Consider the following 23,864-nt stretch of genomic DNA (forward strand, 5'->3'; position numbering starts at 1 on the left):
GCACCTTCATACAAAATGTTCCTTTAGTTGGCTATACACATTACAGTAAGAGCCGGTTCACACTGGGGCGACTTGGGATCCAACTTGAAGTCGCCTCAAGTCGTCCCAAGTCGCGCTGTCGAGAAAAACAATGCAAGTGAATTGGAGCGGTGTTAATACACACGACTCGAGTCGCTCCGGCTTCAAAAGAAGTTCCTGTACTACTTCAATCCGACTTGTAGGCGATTTGTACCCATTGATTTCAATGGAAGTCTGATCCAAGTCTGATCCAAGTCTTAACTGAAGCGACTTTCCAGGAAGAAAACATACATTTCTCAGGCAAAGCTCTCCCTCCCCCTCCCTCCCCTAGAGCTGATTGTTGTTTGATTGGCCACTGGAAAGTCTCCTGTCCTGTAGACGACTTCAAGTCGTGTTGTAAATCGGCCCAGATCCCCTGTGGTTCATGCTCAAGTCGTGTCGGAGTCGCCTCTGAAAGTCGCGCTGGAAGTCGTGTCGCCCTAGTGTGAACCGACTCTTACATAGTGTATAGGGCCTAAACAAACCATTCAACCTAAATCCAGTCAGATAGGCCCACACAAAAAAGAAATTTGGATTGTAATGTGTGTGGACAGCTTTTAGGTATAGTTTGTAATTCAGTGTACATGTAATAGGAAAAAAAGGTTCATTAGGTTCAGATTTTGACCAATAAGCAACACACATGAACCAAGAGATAACCAGATGAATTAATAATTTGAGCCCTAGTATAAAAAAAAAAAAAAAAAGTGTTTTATTATTTCACCCACCTTCATTGACAGGCTCCAGGAATGATAATGTGAAGATAGTGGTTTCTTTGCCAGCGATTGATACAGAGACGGGGAGATGTTTTGGAACAATCTACTGCGTAATGCACCTACAAGAGACAGTACAATATAAGGCAGCTAGCTCAAATAAAAACATACAATTTATAATACAGGAAAAAAAAAAAGTATAATCTAAAAAAAAAAAATAAAAAAAAAAATCCACAATTGTACCACCATTAATGTAATGAATGAACAAACATATTCTCAAAACTGTTGGGGGGAAAAAGGGGGGGGGGGTGCCTCGTCACCAGACCACTAATTTCAGAAAAAGTCTTTCCATAAGATTATACTGTGTGTGCATTTAACATTTTACAAAATTTTATTTTCCTGTAAAATCCTACATTGTGCAGACATCCAAAAGCACGGAGAGTTCTGCTGGGTGCCATTTTGGATGTGAAATCAGCAGCTCCAGCGGACTCAGAGACACTCTTGTATTCATCTTTACTCCTCCCTCAGCAGCTACATGAAAAGGGTATGTAGGGAGAGGAGAGGAGGGGAGGGTTGAGAAGCTGGGCCAGCACAGTCAGCAATTAGATACTCCCAGGAGAAAAAAAAGAGAAGAGGGCTATGACCTGCAAGGAGGGAGAGGGCTGCGCTAGGAAAATCTCTTTCTGAAGTAGTCAACTCAACCCTTTAAATTAACTCTTAAAATCTTCCCCATCAGTTATCCCCTAACTCTTTACCTCTGTTTACCCCAACACTTAGGCCCCTTGCACACTGGGGCGTTTTTCATGCGGTACAGCGCTAAAAATAGCGCCGCTATACCACATGAAAAATCATGACCTGCAGTGTTCAATGTGAAAGCCCGAAGGCTTTCACATTGAAGCGGTGCGCTAGCAGGAGCGCACCAAAAGTCCTGCTAGCCGCATCTTTACCGCGGTATAGGAGCGGTGTGTTTCCCATTTAAATCAATGGGAAATCGCGGTAATACCGCAGTATTAACCCTTTTTCGCCCGCTAGCGGGGGTTAAAACCTCACCGCTAGCGCCCGAATATTGCGGTAAATACGACGGTATAGCCGCGCTACAAATAGAGCGGCTATACCGTCACCGGGGCTGCACGCCTCAGTGTGAAACCAGCCTTAAACTGCATATATAGCCAAAATATTTCTCTAAGTTTTGGATAGCAAAAAATTTAAAAAACATCAGGCTTTTTTTATTAATTTTTTTGGCTGTCTGTCCCATTGGTGAAATTCCCCCTTTCTTGAAAACTCAACAGGCAGCAGGGGGAAATCTCAAAAAATTACATTGACACTATAACTGGTGTTCCCAATGGAATACAACCACTCACCTCTTGTTCTGGCGAGGAGGCCTATTCACACCATTGCAGCATGGTGCTCGTGTCAGTGTGTGTTATGCCCCCCACTAACCTGCGTTGCATTAAGGCTTGTAATTCATTTGAATGGGCGTTTCCTGCCTCATTTTTTGCAACACATGGCACTACAGTGCGATAATATGCATTGAAATGTCATTCAAAATTAATTGATTCTCCCTCACTTTCTGTCTGGGCAGCAATGATTTCCAGGACAAATAGTACATTTTTAGAATGGGGACACAGGCAGCAATAAAAATGACATTAGGTTCAAAACCATCACCATTGTACTTAACCACTTCCATACCGGGCCTATTCTGGCACTCCTATCCTACATGTAAAAATCATAATTATTTTGCTAGAAAACTACTCAGAAACCCCAAACATATTATATATTTTTTAGCAGACACCCTAGGGAATAAAATGGCGTCCGTTGAAACTTTATCTTGCACGGTATTTGCGCAATAATGTTTTTATCACTTTAATTCCTATTACAAGGAATGTAAATAGTAACGATTCGTGACAGGTCCTCTTTATGGAGAGATCTCCTCCAGGCTGGAAAGCATGGGATCGAAAAAATAATAATTACAAACTGCTGCTTACCAGCCGCGATCGCGGCTTTGTTTACAACCGTGGGCCGGACATGATGTCATAACGTTGCACCCGGGCATCTGACGGTCATAGAGATAATCGTTGACCATCTGATCACCGGAAATCTCTATGGTCATCATCCGGCTGCGTCACATTCTTTCCCCGGAGGCCTGATGGCACGGGAGAGCCCGGAGAAGCAGCGGATGGCGGCAGGAGGGGATGTCCCCTCCCGTTACCTGTAAGAACTATCAAGTGGCGTAACTGCCGCTACAATCATTCCTATGGTGCACAGAATCACGTCTGAAAACAAGGCATTATTCAGATATTCCCACTGAAAGTTAAAGACGTCATATTAAAGACGTCATATATGACGTCCTTGGGCTGGAAGTGGTTAAAAGGAAAAAAAATAAAAAATAAAACCCCACAAATTTTGGCTACACTTGAAACCCAAAATCTATGAGATGATGGATGAAGACACAGGACTCTCTGAAGTTCAATTAAATTTACAAATTGCCTTCATCTTAGCCATCTCCACAGGCTCTTAAATCATTGGCGTGTAAAATCTAAATGCTAGCTCTGCATATAGCAAATGCTTTCTGGTTATAATTTTTTTTTTTTTAAAGTAATGTGACATGGCGAAGTACGAAAGAGGTGGAATCTGTACAAAAGTGGGCCACCGTGGTTGTTATGGTCATTAATTAAAACCACATGTAAATGAAGGTGTTAAAAAAAAAAAAAAAAGGCACACGTTTGAAAATAATGAAACAATTTTATGCAGAGCTTACAAAAGAATTTCAAATTATATAAACATTGAGTGCATCAAATCATATAAAAAAGGTGAAAATCAAATTACCACCAGAAACAAAATATGAAATAGTCCATCCAATATAGGAAATTACCCTAAAAATGTGTATAAACAATCCACCACAACGAGTGCATATATCTGTAATTGTTCTAAAAGTTAAGCGTGATAAATCCTTTAAAAAAATTTCCTCTGTTAGCCAAGAAAACAGGAATCACTTCACCAAAACGCCACACTGCACGTAGAACCACGTTACCAGATAATAAGACCACCGATAACACGCTCTTAATATCGTCAGTACCAGGACATCCCAGGGTCTCCAAAGGAACTCCCACATACACCTTGCTCAGAAGACGTCCACAAAAATCAAAGGTGGATAGAGAAATAGTGTAGTAAATAGTATTCCAATTTTATTCAAAATGTTTTAACATACTCAGAGTAAAAAGTAAAAGCAAAAAGCTAGCATGATCACAATCCCCTGTAATAAAAAGCATCCAATTCTCTCCTTGTGCTGTGAAAAAGCCCACTTCCCCTGATGACATCTGCTGTAAAGAAACAAGTTGGGCGGAGTCAACGGCGATCACACAAGCTGGGACCCGGAAGTGGGCTGTTTCGCAGCACGAGTTCCTGTTGCTGTTGTTGCAGCACAATTCCCTTCAGAGACCCTAGGATTTCCTAGTGCTGACAATATTAAGAGCGCGTTTGTTGAAAATCCTGTGTGTATGCATGAATAATTTCTGTTATGAATCCAGTATACAACCTATGTAATTTTAAAGTGACGTTAAAACGTAGTAAAAAAAATCAATAGAAAAAAAAAAAAAACACGTAACTTCAAAACCATTACAGATACAGTGAGGGGAAAAAAGTATTTTGTATTTCTGCCGATTTTGTACATTTGTCAACTGACAAAGAAATGATTCAGAAAATATCCAGAAAAATGCATTTAAAAAAATGTTATGAATTGATTTGCATTTTAATGAGTGAAATAAGTATTTGATCCCCTATCAATAAGCAAGATTTCTGGTTCTCAGGTGTCTTCTATACAGGTAAAGAGCTGAGATTAGAAGCACTTCTAAAAGGAGTCCTCCGTATCTCAGCTTGTTGCCTGTATAGAAGACACCTGTCTACAGAAGCAATCAGATTCCAATATCTCCACCATGGCCAAGATCAAAAAAACTGTCCAAGGATGTCAGGGACAAGATTGTAGACCTACACAAGGCTGGAATGGGCTACAAGACCACCGGCAAGCAGCTTGGTGAGAGGTTGACAACAGTTGGCGAGATTATTCACAAATGGAGGAATCACAAAATAAGTCAATCTCCCTCGGTCTGGGGCTCCATGTAAGATCTCACTTTGTGGAGTTTCAATGATCATGAGAACGGTGAGGAATCAGCCCAGAACTACACGAGAGAATCTTGTCATTGATCAAGGCAGCTGGGATCATAGTCACCACAAAAAAACAATTGAAAACACACTATGCTGTGAAGGACTGAAATCCTGCAGCAACCACAAGATCCCCCTGCTCAAGAAAGCAAATGTGCAGGCCCATCTGAAGTTTGCTAATTAACATCTGAATGATTCAGAGGAGAACTGGATGAAAGTGTTGTGGTCAGAGGAGACCATGGGAGGTGGAAAAATTATGCTTTGGGGGCGTTTTTCTGCTAAGGACAACTTCAACCTGCATCAAAAAGGGACGATGAACAGGGTCATGCACCATCAAATCTTGGGCGAGACCCTCCTTCCCTCAGCCAGGGCATTAAAAAAAATGGGTCGTGGATGAGTATTCCAGCATGACAATGACCCAAAACACACGGCCAAGGCAACAAAGGAGTGGCTCAAGAAGAAGCACATTAAGGTCCTGGAGTGGCCTAGCCAGGTTCCAGACCTTAATTCCATAAAAAATATGTGTAGAGAGCGGAATGTTCAAGTTACCAAACGTCAGCCTCGAAACCTTAATGACTTGGAGAGGATCAGCAGAGAGGAGTGGGACAAAATCCCTCCTGAGATGTGTGCAAACCGAGTGGCCAACTACAAGAAACGTCTGACCTCTGTAATTGCCAACAAGGGCTTTGCCACCAAGTACCAAGTCATGTTTTGCGAAGGGGTCAAATACTTATTTCACTCATTAAAATGCGAATCAATTTTTAACTTTTTTGAAATGCGTTTTTCTGTATTTTTTGTTGTCATTCTGTCTCTCAATGTTAAAATAAACCATTAAAATTATAGACTGGTCATTTGTCAGCGGGCAAAACGTACAAAATCAGCAGGGGATCAATCACATACCCCCCCCTGTATATGCACTCATTGTGGTGGACTGTTTATACACTTTTTTTTTTTTAGGGGGAATTTCTTAAAATGGACAGACTATTTCACATTATAGGTTTTGGTGGAAATTTGATTTGCACCTTTTATATGATTTAATGTCTACAGTCAATGTTTATGTAAATGATTTGCAATTGTTTATAGGCGCTGTACAAAATTGTATAATTTATATTTTGGGTTAGTATCAAAACCCTTGGCGTTAGCTGCTATATTTTCACATACATTTACACCCAAGCGTAGAGTTCCCCCTTCCATACTTCAAATCATTTTTATTCTTAAAGTGGATGTAAACCAGATTCATGAAATTTGAGCTGGGCACATATATCTGCAGTATTTTGTTATCTCTGTTCAATGAGCTAAGTCTTATAGCTCTCTTCTGAACGGTTCCTCTGTAATCAGCCTGAGAACTTCTGACATATTTTTTTGACTTTTTAGACAAAAGCAGCCTGAATCTTTTGTCAAAGAAGGTTGCTAAAATAGATTAGCAGAGAGCAGCTCCTATTACAAAACAGCTCTGAGAGTCTCTGCCTAGGATGAGAGGGGGTGTGTGCCTTTCCTCCAATCAGAAATGTTAGCTCTCTTGGCAGACATCACATTCTGTGTTAAAAAGGGAGAGAAAATCTCCTAACAGGATCTCAACTTTCTAAACAGTATATAAATGTGAACACAGCAGATATACAGTACAGACCAAAAGTTTGGACACACCTTCTCATTCAAAGAGTTTTCTTTATTTTCATGACTATGAAAATTGTAGATTCACACTGAAGGCATCAAAACTATGAATTAACACATGTGGAATTATACATAACAAAAAAGTGTGAAACAACTGAAAATATATTTCATATTCTAGGTTCTTCAAAGTAGCCACCTTTTGCTTTGATTACTGCTTGGCACACTCTTGGCATTCTCTTGATGAGCTTCAAGAGGTAGTCACTTGGCGCAGCACCCCATCACTCTCCTTCTTGGTCTAATAGCCCTTACACAGCCTGGAGGTGTGTTTGGGGTCATTGTCCTGTTGAAAAATAAATGATGGTCCAACTAAACGCAAACTGGATGGAATAGCATGCCGCTGCAAGATGCTGTGGTAGCCATGCTGGTTCAGTATGCCTTAAATTTTGAATAAATCCCCAACAGTGTCACCAGCAAAGCACCCCCACACCATCACACCTCCTCCATGCTTCACGGTGGGAACCAGGCATGTAGAGTCCATCCGTTCACCATTTCTGCGTCGCACAAAGACACGGGGGTTGGAACCAAAGATCTCAAGTTTGGACTCATCAGACCAAAGCACAGATTTCCACTGGTCTAATGTCCATTCCTTGTGTTCTTTAGCCCAAACAAGTCTCTTCTGCTTGTTGCCTTTCTTTAGCAGTGGTTTCCTAGCAGATATTCTACCATGAAGGCCTGATTCACACAGTCTCCTCTTACCAGTTCTAGAGATGTGTCTGCTGCAAAAGGTGGCTACTTTGAAGAACCTAGAACATGAAATATATTTTCAGGTGTTTCACACTTTTTTGTTATGTATAATTCCACATGTGTGAATTCATAGTTTTGATGCCTTCAGTGTGAATCTACAATTTTCATAGTCATGAAAATAAAGAAAACTCTTTGAATGAGAAGGTGTGTCCAAACTTTTGGTCTGTACTGTACATAAAAAAACCTATGTAGGGAGACTTGGTTAATCTCTGTGTATCATCTGAGGCTGTTCACTTCACTGGATATATGGAGGGATTGCATCCACTTTAATTGTATTTGGTAAAGGTCTGAAATAAAACTCCTTTAAAAAGAGAAAATGCAAAACAAAGTACTATAAAAATAGATATGACATTTAGCTACTACACAATACAAATAATATTAAAAATTACTCTTCTGTTTTACTACAAGGACATATTAAATATTTCAAAACACAATTCAATGTTTCTCATTTGCAAGGAAACATTAACCACTTCCCGACGGCCGTACGACTATTGACGGCCGCGGGGTGGTTCTAAATCTCTGAGCCGCCGTCAATTGACGGCAGCCCCTTTGCTCGTTCCCCGCGCGCGCTCCCGAGCGCGCAGCGGGGAACTGCTGTGCTGGCCGTGTCCCTTGGACACAGCCAATCACAGATCGCCGTGAACGGCCAATCGGAGCGGCCGTTTCCTAGGCGATCTGTGCGGCCAATGAGAGATGATCTCATATGTTTACATATGAGATCATCTCTCATTCGCGGCTCTCGCAGACAGCGGTGCTGTCAGGGGAGAGAGGAGACGGATCTGTGTCTCTTGTACATAGAGACACAGATCGGTCACCCCCCCAGTCACCCCCCTTCCCCCACAGTTAGAACACTAATTAGGGTACACATTTAACCCCTTCCTCACCCCCTAGTGTTAACCCCTTCCCTGCCAGTCACATTTATACAGTAATTAGTGCATATTTATAGCACTGATTGCAGTATAAATATGAATGGCGCCAAAAATGTGTCAAAAGTGTCCGATGTGTCCGCCATAACGTCGCAGTCGCAATAAAAATCGCAGATCGCCGCCATTACTAGTAAAAAAAATTATAATAAAAAAATAATAATTCTGTCCCTTATTTTGTAGGCGCTCTAACTTTTGCGCAAACCAGTCGCTTATTGCGATTTTTTTTTTTTTTTTTACTAAAAATATGTAGAATACGTATCGGCCTAGACTGAGGATAAAATTTTTTTTTTTTTTTTAAAATTGAGCCATTTATTACAGCAACAAGTAAAAAATTTTTTTTTTTTTTTCAAAATTGTCGCTCTATTTTTGTTTATAGCGCAAAAAATAAAAACCGCAAAGGTGAGCAAATACCACCAAAAGAAAGCTCTATTTGTGGGAAAAAAAGGACGTCAATTTTGTTTGGGAGCCACGTCGCACGACCGCGCAATTGTCGGTTAAAGCGACGCAGTGCCGAATCGCAAAAAGTCCTCTGGGCAGGAAGGGGGTTTAAGTGCCCAGTAAGGAAGTGGTTAAAAGCTGCTCTCTGTTTGCATATATAAAATTACCAAAAATTGTATTTGTTTATGTGAATGTTTCACATTAGCTAATGTGATATAGCAGGCATACCTTCCACTTCAAGTGCAAGATAAAAGAATTGCACAAGACCCCTTAGTGTAGCATATAAAAATCATGTAAACATTTATTAAAGTTAAAATAACCTCACAAAACGTGCCACTGTGTAGGCAGATAAACGTGCATTTGAGGCCCAAAAAGTCCCGGCGGTGAAAGCCGCTGAAGCCGGGGCTTGAACCCAGAAGTTGAGTCGTTGGATAGAGTCACTCAGCCCTAACCTTCCATTTAACACTCAGACTCAGGGGTTCTGCATGGAATGCGTGCTCAGATATACACAGCAGAATCCACCCAATAGCATACAGATAAAGTGACACATTTTGTAAAAGTGACCCTCTGGGGACAAGTTAACTTTAACCTGAAAACTAATACTTTTTACCTAAATATAGTTTTCTTTTAGGTTACTCAAATTAGTAGAGGCCCACTTCTATAAAGAACTTACTTTCAGTGAAGTTTAGAGGCAATAAAACACCATTTGTATGAGTTGTTGTTAAGAGGAGTTGCCCACTTGTTAGAACTGTCATTTGTTCAAATCCTAAACACGTTCCCCAAAAGGGAAAATAGTCACCTCGATCATTTGCCTGTAGGAGAGACAATAATGAGAATGTTACACTAATCATATTTACTAGTTTGGAGCATGAAATGTGGGTGCAAGACAATTTTTGGAGGTCACTTTTAAAAGGTCTGTCTTTCTACAAGAAAACAAAACAACTCTGTGCCAAAAAAAGTATATGTAAATAAAATATTGTTTATGTGTACCCAGAGTCAGATAAGTCCATGAGGTGGCATGCACCTTGTTGGACTTAACACTTAGTATGCCTCAGGGGTCAAGTCCTGGGGAAAAAAGTGTGGGAACTCCCACCCAAGATCCACCCCCCCACAAAAAAAATAAAAAAATGATACGCTCATATGCACAATTACTAAACCGATCCATTGTACCTTAGTAATCCTTTATGTTACTGGCCGCTTCCTGTATATGGATTCATCAGGTAGTGTGCACGTATTCTGTCACTGCCTCAATGCCGTAATGTCTCCTGGGAGCTTTTGTCATTGTTCCCAGGAGACATTGCGGAGGTCTACCGCGAGTTATCGCGGGGTCTACCGCGAGTTATCGCGGGATTTAGAAAGAACTATAAGCAAGTTCTTTCTAAATCCCACGATAACTCGGATTACCAAGGTTTGCCTGCCCCTGACAGTGACTCGAGCTGGGCATCGCCGCTTAGTGAAGGATTGGTTTGGGCGGCTCGGCTACTCGAGGCTGCTCTAGTCCTGCAAAAGGAACTGCGTTCCTGCTGTGAAAAAAGTGCAGGGACTCCGTTCCCACGCGTTCCCGCAGTACTTGAGCCCTGGTATGCCCTGGTATTTCAATGTAGTTGAATTCCTGGAGTTCTGCTTTAAAAAGTGATTAAAAGCTTCCACTTTTTTTTAATTAAAACAACAAACATGTTATACTTACCTGCTCTGTGTAATGGTTTTGCAGAGTAGCCCCAACCTTCCTCTTCTGGGGCTGCCCACAGGCGCTCCTGGCTCCTCTTTTTCAGTGAGTACCTGCACAGAATGCCTCTATGAGGGTGCTCGTGTAGGTATGCCCCAAAGCCCCACTGCCTATGTCTATAGACCTAAACAGCAAGGATCAGCCTCGCCACCTGCCATACGATTTGATTGACAGCAGCTATAAATCTACCCAGTGAGGTGGGAGAGCTGCTGCTCTTGTGCACAGCGTCGGATTGAGATCAGGTAAGTATAAGAAGGGCTCGAAAGCTATCCGACTTCTCAAAACAGACAAAACAGATAATAAATTGTTAAAATGTAGATGTTTATTTTTAGGGAAAAAAAATATATAATTTAGTAATGAGTTACCTCAATGGCCAGGTCATAAAATATCTTGGACACTCTTGCATATTCTGAAGTTTGAAGGTCAACTCCACCACCTGGCAGAAGAACCCTAGGAAACAAAAGAAAAAAAAAAAAGAAAAAAAAAAGTGGTAAACTAAAGTCCCGTGATCTTGTTTAACGTAACTCGACTAGCACCAAATGCATGTAAGCTTACTCCCATTTGAGAAAGAGTCTACCAATATAGGATATTTGTACTCTCCTTAAAATTGCGGTATTTTCTTGGAATTCATTGAGGGACATAAGAAGTTCACCCTTTGGGTTATTTTGCTAATCACAGGAGGACTGGACCTTTCTTTCTCCCTTTTTGTTTTCTGCCAGGATCCCCCCCATCCATGAAGGGCAGCAAGGCCTCTGTCACCACTGTTTTTGACATTCGAGGATATCTGTATGCAGACTATTGACTTATCACTGAGGATCCCACTCGTGCGCAGGAGTCTGAGTTTTTTGTTTAAATTGTAGTCCAGCCCAGGACAACACCTCCCACTACCAGCATGCTTCACTATTGTAGTAAAGCAGTACGGAGGGCACAAATATATATTAAAAAAAAAAAAAAAAAAAAAAAAAAGGAACCCGTGTCCCTCAGTAGGCTTTTACAATGAGTACAAAAACTCTATTTTCTCATTCACTGAGGGACACAGGTAATCTTTCACCTTTGAGACCTCAAAGAGCAGTCCAGGGGTGGACAGCACAGTCAATCGCTATCAGGTCAAATGTGTAAAAAAACACAAGGGTAAGTCTATGTTCAAGGGCCACTTGAAGAAAAAAAAATCAAGTACACTCGCAACCAGTGAAGTAGCTCTTGACAAGAAAGAAGAAACTGATCCAAAAGACAGAACTTGGAAACCTGTTACTACTCGACCAGAAAAAAGGTGGAATAAGAAAACTGAAACCCTACAGTGTCCATCTGGGATGATTAAAATATTCGGTAGTTGATAGGTAGAGACTCACAGCCTGATCCATAGTCAAACAGAAATAAGCTCATCTCAGAGAGTGGCAAAGAACGGTGTCCTGATTGGCAAGGTATGAAACTGTCCTATGACAGGAAAAAGGTCTAGGTCTCAACTCACCTGATCCCATCACAGGCCCAATTGAAATAGAGTTTCCATGCATGAACTCCTTGAGGGTGAATTAAAGTGGTAGTAAACTCTCATTCATTATTTTACCCTACAGGTAAGCTTAGAATATATAAATCCTGTATAATAATAATAATAATAATAATAATAATAATAATAATAATAATAATACCTGTAGGTAAAATGAATATCTCCTAAACGTACACAGTTTAGGAGATATTCTAGCTTGTGATGTCACTGGCACATGCACTCTGAAGGAAGAGCATAATCATGACGTCATTGTGGCTTGGGCCAGTCAAGCGGCTGCAGCGGACGAACCTGAAAGGAAGACCGGGTAAAGGACAGAAGTCTTTCATAATGTCCTTCATAATGTGTCCTTCATAATGTGCTAGTATGCAATGCATACTAGCATATTATGGCTTTACCATGCAGGGGGAAACATTTATTTTTTTCCCTCAGAGTTTACTACCGCTTTAAAAGTACAAATACCTCCAAGGAGGCCGAATGGCGATTTCTGAAAATGCAGAGAGAACAAAAGTTTGATTCCGTGGAGTCACAAAGGACAAAAACGGGGGAAGGTATACGGGGGTTTCCCCACACAAGGTCTCATAGTCTGCAAAGCAAACAGGGAAGAAGTATTAACAGAGGAAAAGCCTACCACAGCGATCCCTTCAGAGCAGATACTGCTACCACTAGAGGATTGCTTCACTTGGAGATGGGCCCGTTTAGCAGGTACTGTAGTTGAACCAGGATTTCAGGGGGTCCACATCCTGTATCCTTCACCTGCAATACAGGTCCCAAAACACACTTGGGTGTAAGAATTGCTCCTCCATCTCCAGATGCAACCATTTGTGAAAACCTGTCCACACCCAAGATGTGCAAAGCAAACAGGATTAGAACATGAAATTCTGCCAAGATCAGAATCCTAATTTGTCACACCAAGAGCTCCTGTTCCTCCTTGATTGTTGAGGAACCCCAGTGCCATGACATTATCCAACTGGATATAGAGTAAATGACCTGTCAAGAAGATAAATCATATAGAAGGAACAGCCTCTCTTGAAACTTCAGGATGTAGACCAGAAGATGAGAATTCTCTGACGAGGGCCTTTGCATGCATCAGCAAGATGTCCATGCCTCCTCCCCTCCCCGAGAAAAGGACTTCCGATTACAGGGCCACCTAGAAGATGAAAATGGAAAAACTGCATGGCCTTGAAGCATTTTGCCATTACTGTTTGTGATGTAATCTTTTCAATAAAAATGTATGGACCACCGATTTCAGATCTGACCCTTCCAGACAACATACGATCTGAGCCATTTGCTCACACAAGACAACATGCAATGGCAGTTGCTACAGCACCCTCTCACCTCAGGCCTTGCCCAAGAATGTGTGAGATGGGAATATATAGCGCACAAAAAAACTTCAACTTGAGAGCTGGAAGATCATCTAGATACCAGAACTATTTGATCCTTTAAGAACCGATAAGTTGGTCTGCTCAGTAACTCACTTAACTTGTCCCACCTTTTGGGTTCTGCACATCCAAGGTTTTGCGACTTGCAGCACACAAAAGAGGCGGATGTTCCTTTCAGAAAAAAAAATTAAAATAAAATCAGCAACCAGGTCAGAATACAACTACTGAGACTGATCTGACACAAAAGAAGAACACCTTGGTTTAGGGGACCCAAAAGGGGTAGAGGTAGGGGTGCAGTGACACAGGAAGGTTGTAAGTGAAGAGTCGAACAGAGAGTTGAAGGTAAAGGTGAATCCCTGGAATAGCACTCTCTGCACCTAAAGGACCTCAAAAGGTAAACACTCCAGACGTCCCCAAAAATTATCCAATGCCTCCCCTATTTTGGACAGTGGATGTGCATCTTCATTCTGATAAAGCATGTTTCTTACTCCAGACTTTGCGGGCAGCCAAAGAACCACATCTGAGATTTCAAGCTGTCCATACTCCAGAATTAAAGCAGGTGGATTGGCGTCCATTGCCATTCTTTGATAATGATCTAAAAGGTCAGTCATAAGGAACATGTTAAAGAGTCCATGCAAGTCGGGTACTCCTTGGTGCAACGTCTGCAGACCAGCACTTTAGACAGAGTGCTCTGAGCATGTGCATTAAAAAAAAAAAAAAAAAAAAAAGGTCATCACAGCTGAAGGGTAAACCTGGTACACACAAGATTTTTTTTTTTTTTTTCGTTCAACCCAGTGGCCTGAACGAAAAAAAAAAACGACAGTTCACCGTACCAACACAAGCAATGTTAATGTGGATCTCCCCCACTGTGCCTTTGTGTTTTGACAGGGGGGACGCCATTGGTTGCCAGAACTGATCGAATGTGGGCAAGATGCCGCTTTTCCAGCATGCCCATTTGACAGAAGCCAGTTGTGAGACTGGCCTTTGTAGAACAGACAGCTGTATTACAGGCCAAAAAGTTGGCCAGTTCCTGCTGAACCGACTGATTTTCCACCCGCGTGTACAAGGCTTAAGGCTCCAGCCATCTGCACCATCAGTAAAGGAGCCACTGCCACGGTCTTTAAGGAGGTGTTTGACCATTCTGCTATGTATTGATAAAACTTAAATCACAGCCAGAAAAAGGACACAGAACAGGGCCCATCAACAAGAATAAAAAAAAAGGAAGGCTACCAACCATAGATCGCTGGGAACTTTAAAGCTTTTGATACACTTTACATTGTTTATTTGGGCCAGCTGGGCCCAAACTATGCCACTCACTAAAACGTGAGGCCACTGGATGTGCTGCCGCCACATACAGCATACCGCACTGTGTTCCGGGTGCAAGTCGAGATTTCCTGTCTCATACCCGGAACACAAGAGTATCTGATCGGCGCTGAGCCATTTAGAGAAAGTTATTTATTCTAGCAATGAATACAAAGTTTCCTCCAATTGGCAGAGTCAAAAAGGCAGACAAATGATGTTACAACCTCTGACTCAGTCAATCAGAAGAAGCTTTCTATTCATTACTAGAATACATTACTTTCTCTGAACGGCTGAGCGCCAATAAGATTAATGGAATTTCTTGCAATATGCGGATGTGTGGCCACTTATCCATTCCTCTTTTCTCATGGTTTCTTTAAGGGTTTAATCCCTTGGGACAGATCAAATTTCTTTGATTCTCCCTGGGTATTTGGTGTCTTTCTCAGACACAGAGTCAAGCAATGGTGGCAAAGTGAAATAAAGGAAATGCTTGGGTAAGGTTAGACAGGCTATGTGAACTGAATATCTAGCAGATTAAAATTAGAAAGTTCAATATATAATTCATTGCACATTCTTTTAGAGGGTACAAGCACCTTGAAGTATGCTGGTAAAGGATGAAGTCCTTTTTTAAGGAAAGATTAAATATTGATCGATCGATTTTCCAAAACTTCTTGAAATAAAAGGTTAGGTCTATGCCTTAATTAAGAGTCCTTGGCGATTCAAGTGGCAATAGTAATGTTCAATCCGGTTTATACAATTTTGCAGGTGTAACTATAGGGCAACTTTTTTTCCTTTTCACTTTTGTGGCACAGACGTCCCCCATTGGAACTCATGGTGCGTCTTGGGGAGTATCCGGAATCGTGACCATTTAAGAGGGTGTTAAAATACATTTATCAGGTGATCTATATGTGATATTGATTATGGAAATTATGTTTGAGTTAATAGGAACCTTAGGGGTTCCATAAATGGATGCGTTTGTTTTAAATTCAATTAAAATTAAATTGTATTATTTTTTCTGTTTTAGTGGTAAGGCTTTAAAATAAAGGTCCTACAAAAGCTCCAAAAAAAAAAATACATTACTACTTTTTCTATACATCTTAACATTAAGCATTTTTTTAAATTTCTAAAAAAAAAAAAAAGGGATTGTTTCACCCTGAAATCATTTCCTCAGAGCTAGTTTATGGTGAAACATGTAGAGGCAACCCTTCTTTTGTAATATGACCATTGGGCCATCTATAGACCTAACTGTATAAGTCGTTTTATACTGTTTATGTATCAATAAATGTAGTATTTTTTTTTATTCTTTTTATTCTTTGCACCTTAACTCCACTTACTGCCCCCTTGGGACCTATACACTTTTCTGTCTGCCAATAAAATTAGCGTTCCGGAACACAGTGCAGTATGCTGTATATAGCCTCAGCTACAACCAGCTTATACAGCACATCCAGCGGCCTCACATGTTAGGGAGGGACATCGTTCATTTAGGCCAAGCTGGCCCAAACAAACTATTTAAAGTGTATCAAAAGAGTTCAGCTTTAAATGCAGGAACACCCTTCATGGTTTACAATCAGATTTATTCACTGGGACAAACCATTCTATACTAAAACGCCAGGCGTTGGGTGAATTGGGCCATAAAGTCTTGTGTGACTGTTTCGTACAGTCCCTGCCACGTCCAGTTAAGCAGAATTCAGATGCGCCTCTTTTAAAGCCATACTGGGACAGATGGCTGCAAATTGTACAGAATAGCTCTAGCAATGTTTTAAACAACAGTCATGACTGAGGTCCAGCCACTCACAGTCATGATTGAGGTCCAGCCTTTGGACAGGGGTCTCTAATCTTTCAAAACAAAAAGGGTCAATTTACTTTCCTTCAGACTTTAGGGGGGCTGGACTTTGTCTAGTGGGAGTAGAAAATGGCCTGATGTCAGTGGATATAACAAATGCCCCGTCACTGGTATTATTGAGAGGAATAGGGTGCCACCGTTGGCATCAATTGGAGGATTAGTGCCTCATATCAGTGGGAGAAATAGTGTCCCATTGTTGGTGTCAGTGGGAAAAAGAGTGCTGGATAATGGCAAGCAAAGGGCCACAGTTTAGCCGTAGTTTGGAGACCACTGTCCTAGGAGCTGGCAAACAGCTGAGGAATGCATCAATTTATTTTGTGTCCAATTCTCCTACAGGAGGCACTATAACCTGATGGCGAAAACTTTCTATGTCCCTCAACAGATGAGAAAGAACATTTGTTTTGTTTCAGGTATATATACTGCCATCTCCATTCCTACTGGGAGATTCCTTTACTTCATGGCACAGTGAAAGTGGTCAACCAGGACAGGATGTGAGAAAAACCATTTTCCTAACAGGAATAACAGTTCCCTCACCTGTCCAAAAATAAAATACATTACTACTTTTTCTATACATCTTAACATTAAGCATTTTTTAAATTTCTAAAATCAAAAACCAAAAAGGGATTGTTTCACCCTGAAAACATTTCCTCAGAGCTATTAACACTACACTTAACAATCCACAAGGTAACAAAGTGGTTGTAAACCCTGATGTTTTTTTTTAATGTCATTAAAAACGATCATGTGTGGGCTTCAGAGCATTTTTCGGGTTCTAAAAAACGACCAAAAAAAAATAAATATTTCGAACATGCTCTATTTGTTCACTACGTTTTTAACATTGTCGTTTTTCGAGTTGTAAAAAAATGGTCGTGTGTGGGCTTTAACGACGTGAAAAAACCCACGCATGCTCAGAAGCAAGTTATGAGACGGGAGCACTCGTTCTGGTAAAACTACCGTTCGTAATGGAGTAAGCACATTCATCACGCTGTAACAGACAGAAAAGCTTGAATTGTCTTTTACTAACACGGAATCAGCTAAAACAGCCCAAAGGGTGGCGTCATCCGAATGGAACTTCCCCTTTATAGTGCAGTTGTACGTCACCACGCTTTGCTAGAGCATTTTTTTTTTCATGATCGTGTGCAGGCAAGACCGTTTTAATGCTCAAGTTGAAAAAAAAACGTATTTTTTTTTCTAGAGCCTTCTAGAGTTCGTTTTTTACAACCCGAAAAATGATTGTGTGTACGCGGCATTACACGCCACTTTTACCTACAGGTAAACCTAGAATACGGCTTACCTGTAGGTACTGTAAATATCTCCTAAACCTGCATGGTTTAGGAGATATTTACCATATACGCTTGCGCCGTTGTCATCGGCGCATACGCACCAAAGAAAGGGCATGATCGTGCAGTTTCTATAGGGCCTGTGCCGTGACAGTCAGCTCCTGCGCACGACTGATGTCACGGGACTCCAGCCACTCACAGAGTCGGAGTCCACGGCCCCAGGAGGAAGAGGGGTTAAGATGGACGCGGCCACCAGCGGGGACATCACGGGCTTCATTTGCAGTTAAGTGAAGAGAACATAATAACCCCCAAACGGTGGGACTTTATAAGTGACCATAAACGAAGTAACAATTGTATAAAAAGTAGCATATTTTATTGATTACACATAGTATACCAAGTGTATCAAAAATATGTACATCATGAATATAAATCATTCAAATACAGTAGGTGAACCCGATTTTGTGTCAATCTCGCTCTCTTTCTCGGCGAGATTGAGCACCTACGAGCCCCATCGCGGGAGCCAGCGCCGAGCTGGCTTGCCGCGATGGAGACAGAGCCGCCATAGAAGCGACGGGAGATCCGACTTGGATTCCCGCCAATTCTACACGTGTGCGGCGTTTGTTATGAATCCTGAGGGGGAAGTCCCCGCCGGATTTTAAATAAAAATTCGGCATGGGTTCCCCCCTCAGGAGCATACCGGGCCCTTAGGTCTGTTATGGGTTGTAAGGAGAGCCCCCCCTACGCCGAAAAAAACGGCGTAGGGGGTCCCCCTACAATCCATACCAGACCCGTATCCAAAGCACGCTACCCGGCCAGCCAGGAAGGGAGTGGGGACGAGCGAGCGCCCCCCCCCCTCCTGAGCCTACCAGGCTGCATGCCCTCAACATGGGGGGGTTGGGTGCTCTGGGGCAGGGGGGCGCACTGCGCCCCCCCCCCCCCCACCTCAGAGCACCCTGTCCCCATGTTGATGAGGACAGGGCCCCTTCCCGACAACCCTGGCCGTTGGTTGTCGGGGTATGCGGGCGGGAGGCTTATCGGAATCTGGGAGCCCCCTTTAATAAGGGGGCCCCCAGATACCGGCCCCCCACCCTAAGTGAATGAGTATGGGGTACATCGTACCCCTACCCATTCACCTGCAAGAAAAGTGGTAAAAACACAAATAAACCACACAGGGTATTAAAATATTTTATTAGTCTGCTCCGGAGGCCTCCCGTCTTCTTTATTAGCTCTTTTACCAGGGGAAGCTTCTTCTTTGACGTCTTTGGGTGGGTGGGGGCCGCCGTCTGGTTCTCTTCCACCGCCGGGGGGGGGGGTCGCTTTTAAAAAAGCCCCCACCCCCCGGCAGGTTTCCTCCGGCGTCTTCGGCGGGGGGGCTTCTTCTTCCGCTATCCCGACGGGTCTTCTCCGCTATCCGGGGGGTCTTCTCAACTCTCCGGGGGTCTCCTTCTATGTTCGCCGCTCTCCGCTGTTGACTCGGCGCACCCCGGTTCTTCGTCTCGCTGTCCGGTGTCTTCTTCCGTGCTGTACGTCTTCTTCTCCTTCCGTGCTGTGAGTTCTTCTTCCGTGCTGTGACGTCATGTTCTTCACTTCTCTTCTTCTCCCGATGTTGACACGCCGGCTCTTCTCGCTGAAATGACTGATGCGCGCCTTGCATCGGACCTATATAGGCCTCACAGTCCCATCATGCTCTGTACCTACCCATGTGATACCTACCCACGTGGGTAGGTATCACATGGGTAGGTACAGAGCATGATGGGACTGTGAGGCCTATATAGGTCCGATGCAAGGCGCGCATCAGTCATTTCAGCGAGAAGAGCCGGCGTGTCAACATCGGGAGAAGAAGAGAAGTGAAGAACATGACGTCACAGCACGGAAGAAGAACTCACAGCACGGAAGGAGAAGAAGACGTACAGCACGGAAGAAGACACCGGACAGCGAGACGAAGAACCGGGGTGCGCCGAGTCAACAGCGGAGAGCGGCGAACATAGAAGGAGACCCCCGGAGAGTTGAGAAGACCCCCCGGATAGCGGAGAAGACCCGTCGGGATAGCGGAAGAAGAAGCCCCCCCGCCGAAGACGCCGGAGGAAACCCGCCGGGGGGTGGGGGCTTTTTTAAAAGCGACCCCCCCCGGCGGTGGAAGAGAACCAGACGGCGGCCCCCACCCACCCGAAGACGTCAAAGAAGAAGCTTCCCCTGGTAAAAGAGCTAATAAAGAAGACAGGGGAGGCCTCCGGAACAGACTAATAAAATATTTTAATACCCTGTGTGGTTTATTTGTGTTTTTACCACTTTTCTTGCAGGTGAATGGGTAGGGGTACGATGTACCCCATACTCATTCACTTAGGGTGGGGGGCCGGTATCTGGGGGCCCCCTTATTAAAGGGGGCTCCCAGATTCCGATAAGCCTCCCGCCCGCATACCCCGACAACCAACGGCCAGGGTTGTCGGGAAGGGGCCCTGTCCTCATCAACATGGGGACAGGGTGCTCTGAGGTGGGGGGGGCCGCAGTGCGCCCCCCTGCCCCAGAGCACCCAACCCCCCCCATGTTGAGGGCATGCAGCCTGGTACGGCTCAGGAGGGGGGGGGGCGCTCGCTCGTCCCCACTCCCTTCCTGGCTGGCCGGGTAGCGTGCTTTGGATACGGGTCTGGTATGGATTGTAGGGGGACCCCCTACGCCGTTTTTTTCGGCGTAGGGGGGGCTCTCCTTACAACCCATAACAGACCTAAGGGCCCGGTATGCTCCTGAGGGGGGAACCCATGAATTTTATTTAAAATCCGGCGGGGACTTCCCCCTCAGGATTCATAACAAACGCCGCACACGTGTAGAATTGGCGGGAATCCAAGTCGGATCTCCCGTCGCTTCTATGACGCGCTTGCTGGGATGTGCTGTCACTATTCCAGTGAGTGCGAGATGTCGGCGAGATCTCGGCACCATGTCGCCGAGAATCAGCGCGATGCTGTCGTGCTAAAAACACAATATCACAAACACCTACTGTACGTAATTGAACAGGAAACTTTTGTATTGTAAATTGTGTATTTATCTTTTAGATATCTTTGATCTTATTGTCTATAAATCCCCTGAAGAAGGGAGAATTTCCGAAACAGCTGTTGGGTGTGACTCTAAGCAGTCTTGTGTTTCCTGTTCAATTACGTATTTGAATGATTTGTATTCATGATGTACATATTTTTGATACAATTGGTATACTTATACTGATACTGATATAATCAATAAAATGTACAACTTTTTATACAATTGTTACTTTGTTTATGGTCACTTAGAAAGTCCCACCCTTTGGGGGTTATTTTGTTCTTTCCTATATTTACAAGGGATGTGGAGACCTTTAAACGTACACAAATACGTGAACGACGGAGCTTTTCTTCTTTGCAGTTAAGTGCAACATAATGGACTAGTATTCAACGCATACTAGCCCATTGTGCTTTTACTTTGCAGGGGAATAAAGAGAAGGTAAAACCCATCAGGGTTTACTTCCTCTTTAAGTAGTCAGGTGAAGGCAGCAAGATGTATTCTACAAGCCATCCCCAGAGCTGTCTGCAGTGGTTGATCCTTGATTTGGACCTGCTCATCATCAGTGATACATTTACAAAAGGAGAAACACAAACAGGTTCTTTTAGTTTTAGATCTTGCATAACTAAACCACTGCTATAGCAATAGAGAGTCGTTTTCTCTCTAGGAAGGGTTGGTGGATTTATAAAACTACACTGTAGTGATTATGTTATATGGATAGATTCATTGGAAACAGAGCCGAGTATAGAGTGCTTCCTTAAGCGAAAGTAGCTGAAGACATACCCATTTATTGCATTGAAGATCTTCACATATTCTTCTTTAGGCAAATTGATTCTAGAAAGCAAATATATTTGTTAATATCAGACATACAACAGGTATTTGCCGATTTGAAATATGTGCCTAGACTGAAGGATGATGTGTGTTAAGGCATGCATTAACCCAAATTAGCCATAACATTAAGATCACTGACAGGTAAAGTTAAGAACATTGAGTATCTTGTTACAATGGCATCTCAAAATCAGTGGGATATATAAGGCAGCAAGTAAACATGTTGTCCATGAAGTTAGTTTGTTGAAAGCAGAAACATCGGCATTGCAGTTTGTTGTGTATCAGGCTATGTAGCCACAGACAGGTCAGGGTGCCCATGCTGAACCGTGTCCAAAGCCTAAAGTGCCTACAATGGGCACATGAGCATCAGAACTGGATCATGGAGCAATAGAAGAAGGTGGCCTGGTCTGGAAGATCACAGTTTCTTTTACAACATGGGGATGGCCTAGTGTGTTTCTTACCTGGGGGAGAGATGGCACCAGGATACAGTACGGGAAGAAGGCAAGGGAGAAGATCTAGTGTGATGCTTTGGGCAATGTTCTGCTGAGTAACCTTGGTCCTGCCATAAATGTGGGCATTACTTCGACCAGGTGCAACCCGTCATGGAAAAACTGTATTCCCTGATGGCAGAGGTCCCTTTAGCTGGATAATGCACCCTGCCACATGGCAAAAATAGTTCAAAAATGGTTTGTGGAACACGATTTTAAGGTGTTGAGCTGACCTCCAAATCTCATTCCAATCAAGCATCTGCAGGATGTGCTGGAAAAACAAAGTCCAATCCATGGAGGTCCCACCTCGCAGCTTACAGGACGTAAAAGATCTGATACTGACCGCTTGCTGTCAGATACCACAGCATACCTTCAGAGGTCTAGTGGCGTCCATAACGTGATGGGTCAGGACCGTTTTGGGGACCAAAAGGTGAACCTACTCAATATTAGGCGGGTGATCATGATGTTATGGCTGATAGGTGTATATCACAATTAAGATACATTACCGAGATGTTTTTGAAATTCTATGCAATATGATCAAATTACATAAGAGATCAACAGGCAGTATATAGTGGTTTATAGAACTAGACTATGTGTAATATGATCAGGACTAAACAATCAGATAAATATTACCAGGAAGCAGGAGGAACTTTAGGGCTCTTTAGGCCTCATGCACACTGCTGCTCCTGATCCAACGTAACTCAATAAAAGCCTGTGTCCATGCACACATAGGCCCCATACACACTATTAGATTGTATGCAGATTTTTGTCTTCAGAGTTACCAAAAACATAATATGAGGTCAAACCTTAAGAGTTTAAATCTGTATGCAATCAGGTAATCCCTTGCACTACATGGTTTTGGTAAATCTGAAGACAAAAATCTGCAGAAAATGTATGGGGCCTTAGGCTTTTACCAAAGTTTAGGAGCAGCAGAGTTTAAAGGCAAAGCGCCTATCCTGAACGCAGAAGAATTGCGTTCAGGAGAGGATCTTTTCGGCATTAAACACGCCAAGCGCGCATATACTCGTCTAAACACTAAACATTTAGGACTTCAGCATTGGTTTCAATGGCTAGAATAAATAAAAATTCTAGCCAATGAAACAAACTCCCAAACACCAAATGCTGCTAAACTCACTTAAACTGGTACCAAAAAAAAAAAAATGCAGCCCTACAGTTTCTACTTGCTTAAAAAATGTTAAAAATAAAATTGAAGAAAGAGCATGTGTGGACATAAAAAAAAAAAAAAAAATTCATCTATGTACACTATGCACATTTCCCACGTTTTGCCAAAAATAGTACTAAAAGCCTCAGCTTTAAGGGCCAGGTCACCCTGCCCTGGACAGTTGCAGCCAGGGCTCAAGTCCTGCGGGAACGCGTGGGAATGGAGTTCCTGCACTTTTTTCACAGCAGGAACTCAGTTCCCTTTGCAGGACTAGAGCAGCTGAACCGCCCCCGAGCCAATCCTTCATCAAGTGGCGATGCCCAGCTCGAGTCACTGTCAGGGGCAGGCGAACCTTAGTAATCCTTTATGTTACTGGTCGCTTCCTGTATATGGATTCATCAGGTAGTGTGCCGGTATTCCGTCACTTCCTCGATGCCGCAATGTCTCCTGGGAGCTTTTGTCATTGTTCCCAGGAGACATTGCGGAGGTCTGCCGCGAGTTATCGTGGGATTTAGAAAAAAAATGCGGTTTAGTAATTATGCATATGAGCGTATATCTTTTTTTTTTTTTTTTTTTGGTGGGGGAGTGGATCTTGGGTGGGAGTTCCCACACTTTTTTCCCCAGGACTTG

At 42.9% G+C, this 23,864-nt stretch overlaps 1 protein-coding gene across 1 annotated transcript in view; it reads right to left on the reverse strand.

The window, feature by feature from the left end:
- Positions 1–23,864, reverse strand: part of GGH (gamma-glutamyl hydrolase) — a 59,048-nt gene that overhangs the window by 12,865 nt on the left and 22,319 nt on the right. The window contains exons 3-6 of the mRNA XM_040354268.1: positions 21,540–21,590; positions 10,796–10,880; positions 9,378–9,516; positions 783–889 (exon numbers count right to left, since the gene is read on the reverse strand). Of these exons, the coding sequence (XP_040210202.1) occupies positions 783–889; positions 9,378–9,516; positions 10,796–10,880; positions 21,540–21,590 (382 nt within the window). The remainder of the gene's footprint in view (positions 1–782; positions 890–9,377; positions 9,517–10,795; positions 10,881–21,539; positions 21,591–23,864) is intronic.

This window comes from Rana temporaria, chromosome 5 (assembly GCF_905171775.1).
Source record: "Rana temporaria chromosome 5, aRanTem1.1, whole genome shotgun sequence".
In the NCBI taxonomy this organism is placed as follows: Eukaryota; Metazoa; Chordata; class Amphibia; order Anura; family Ranidae; genus Rana; species Rana temporaria.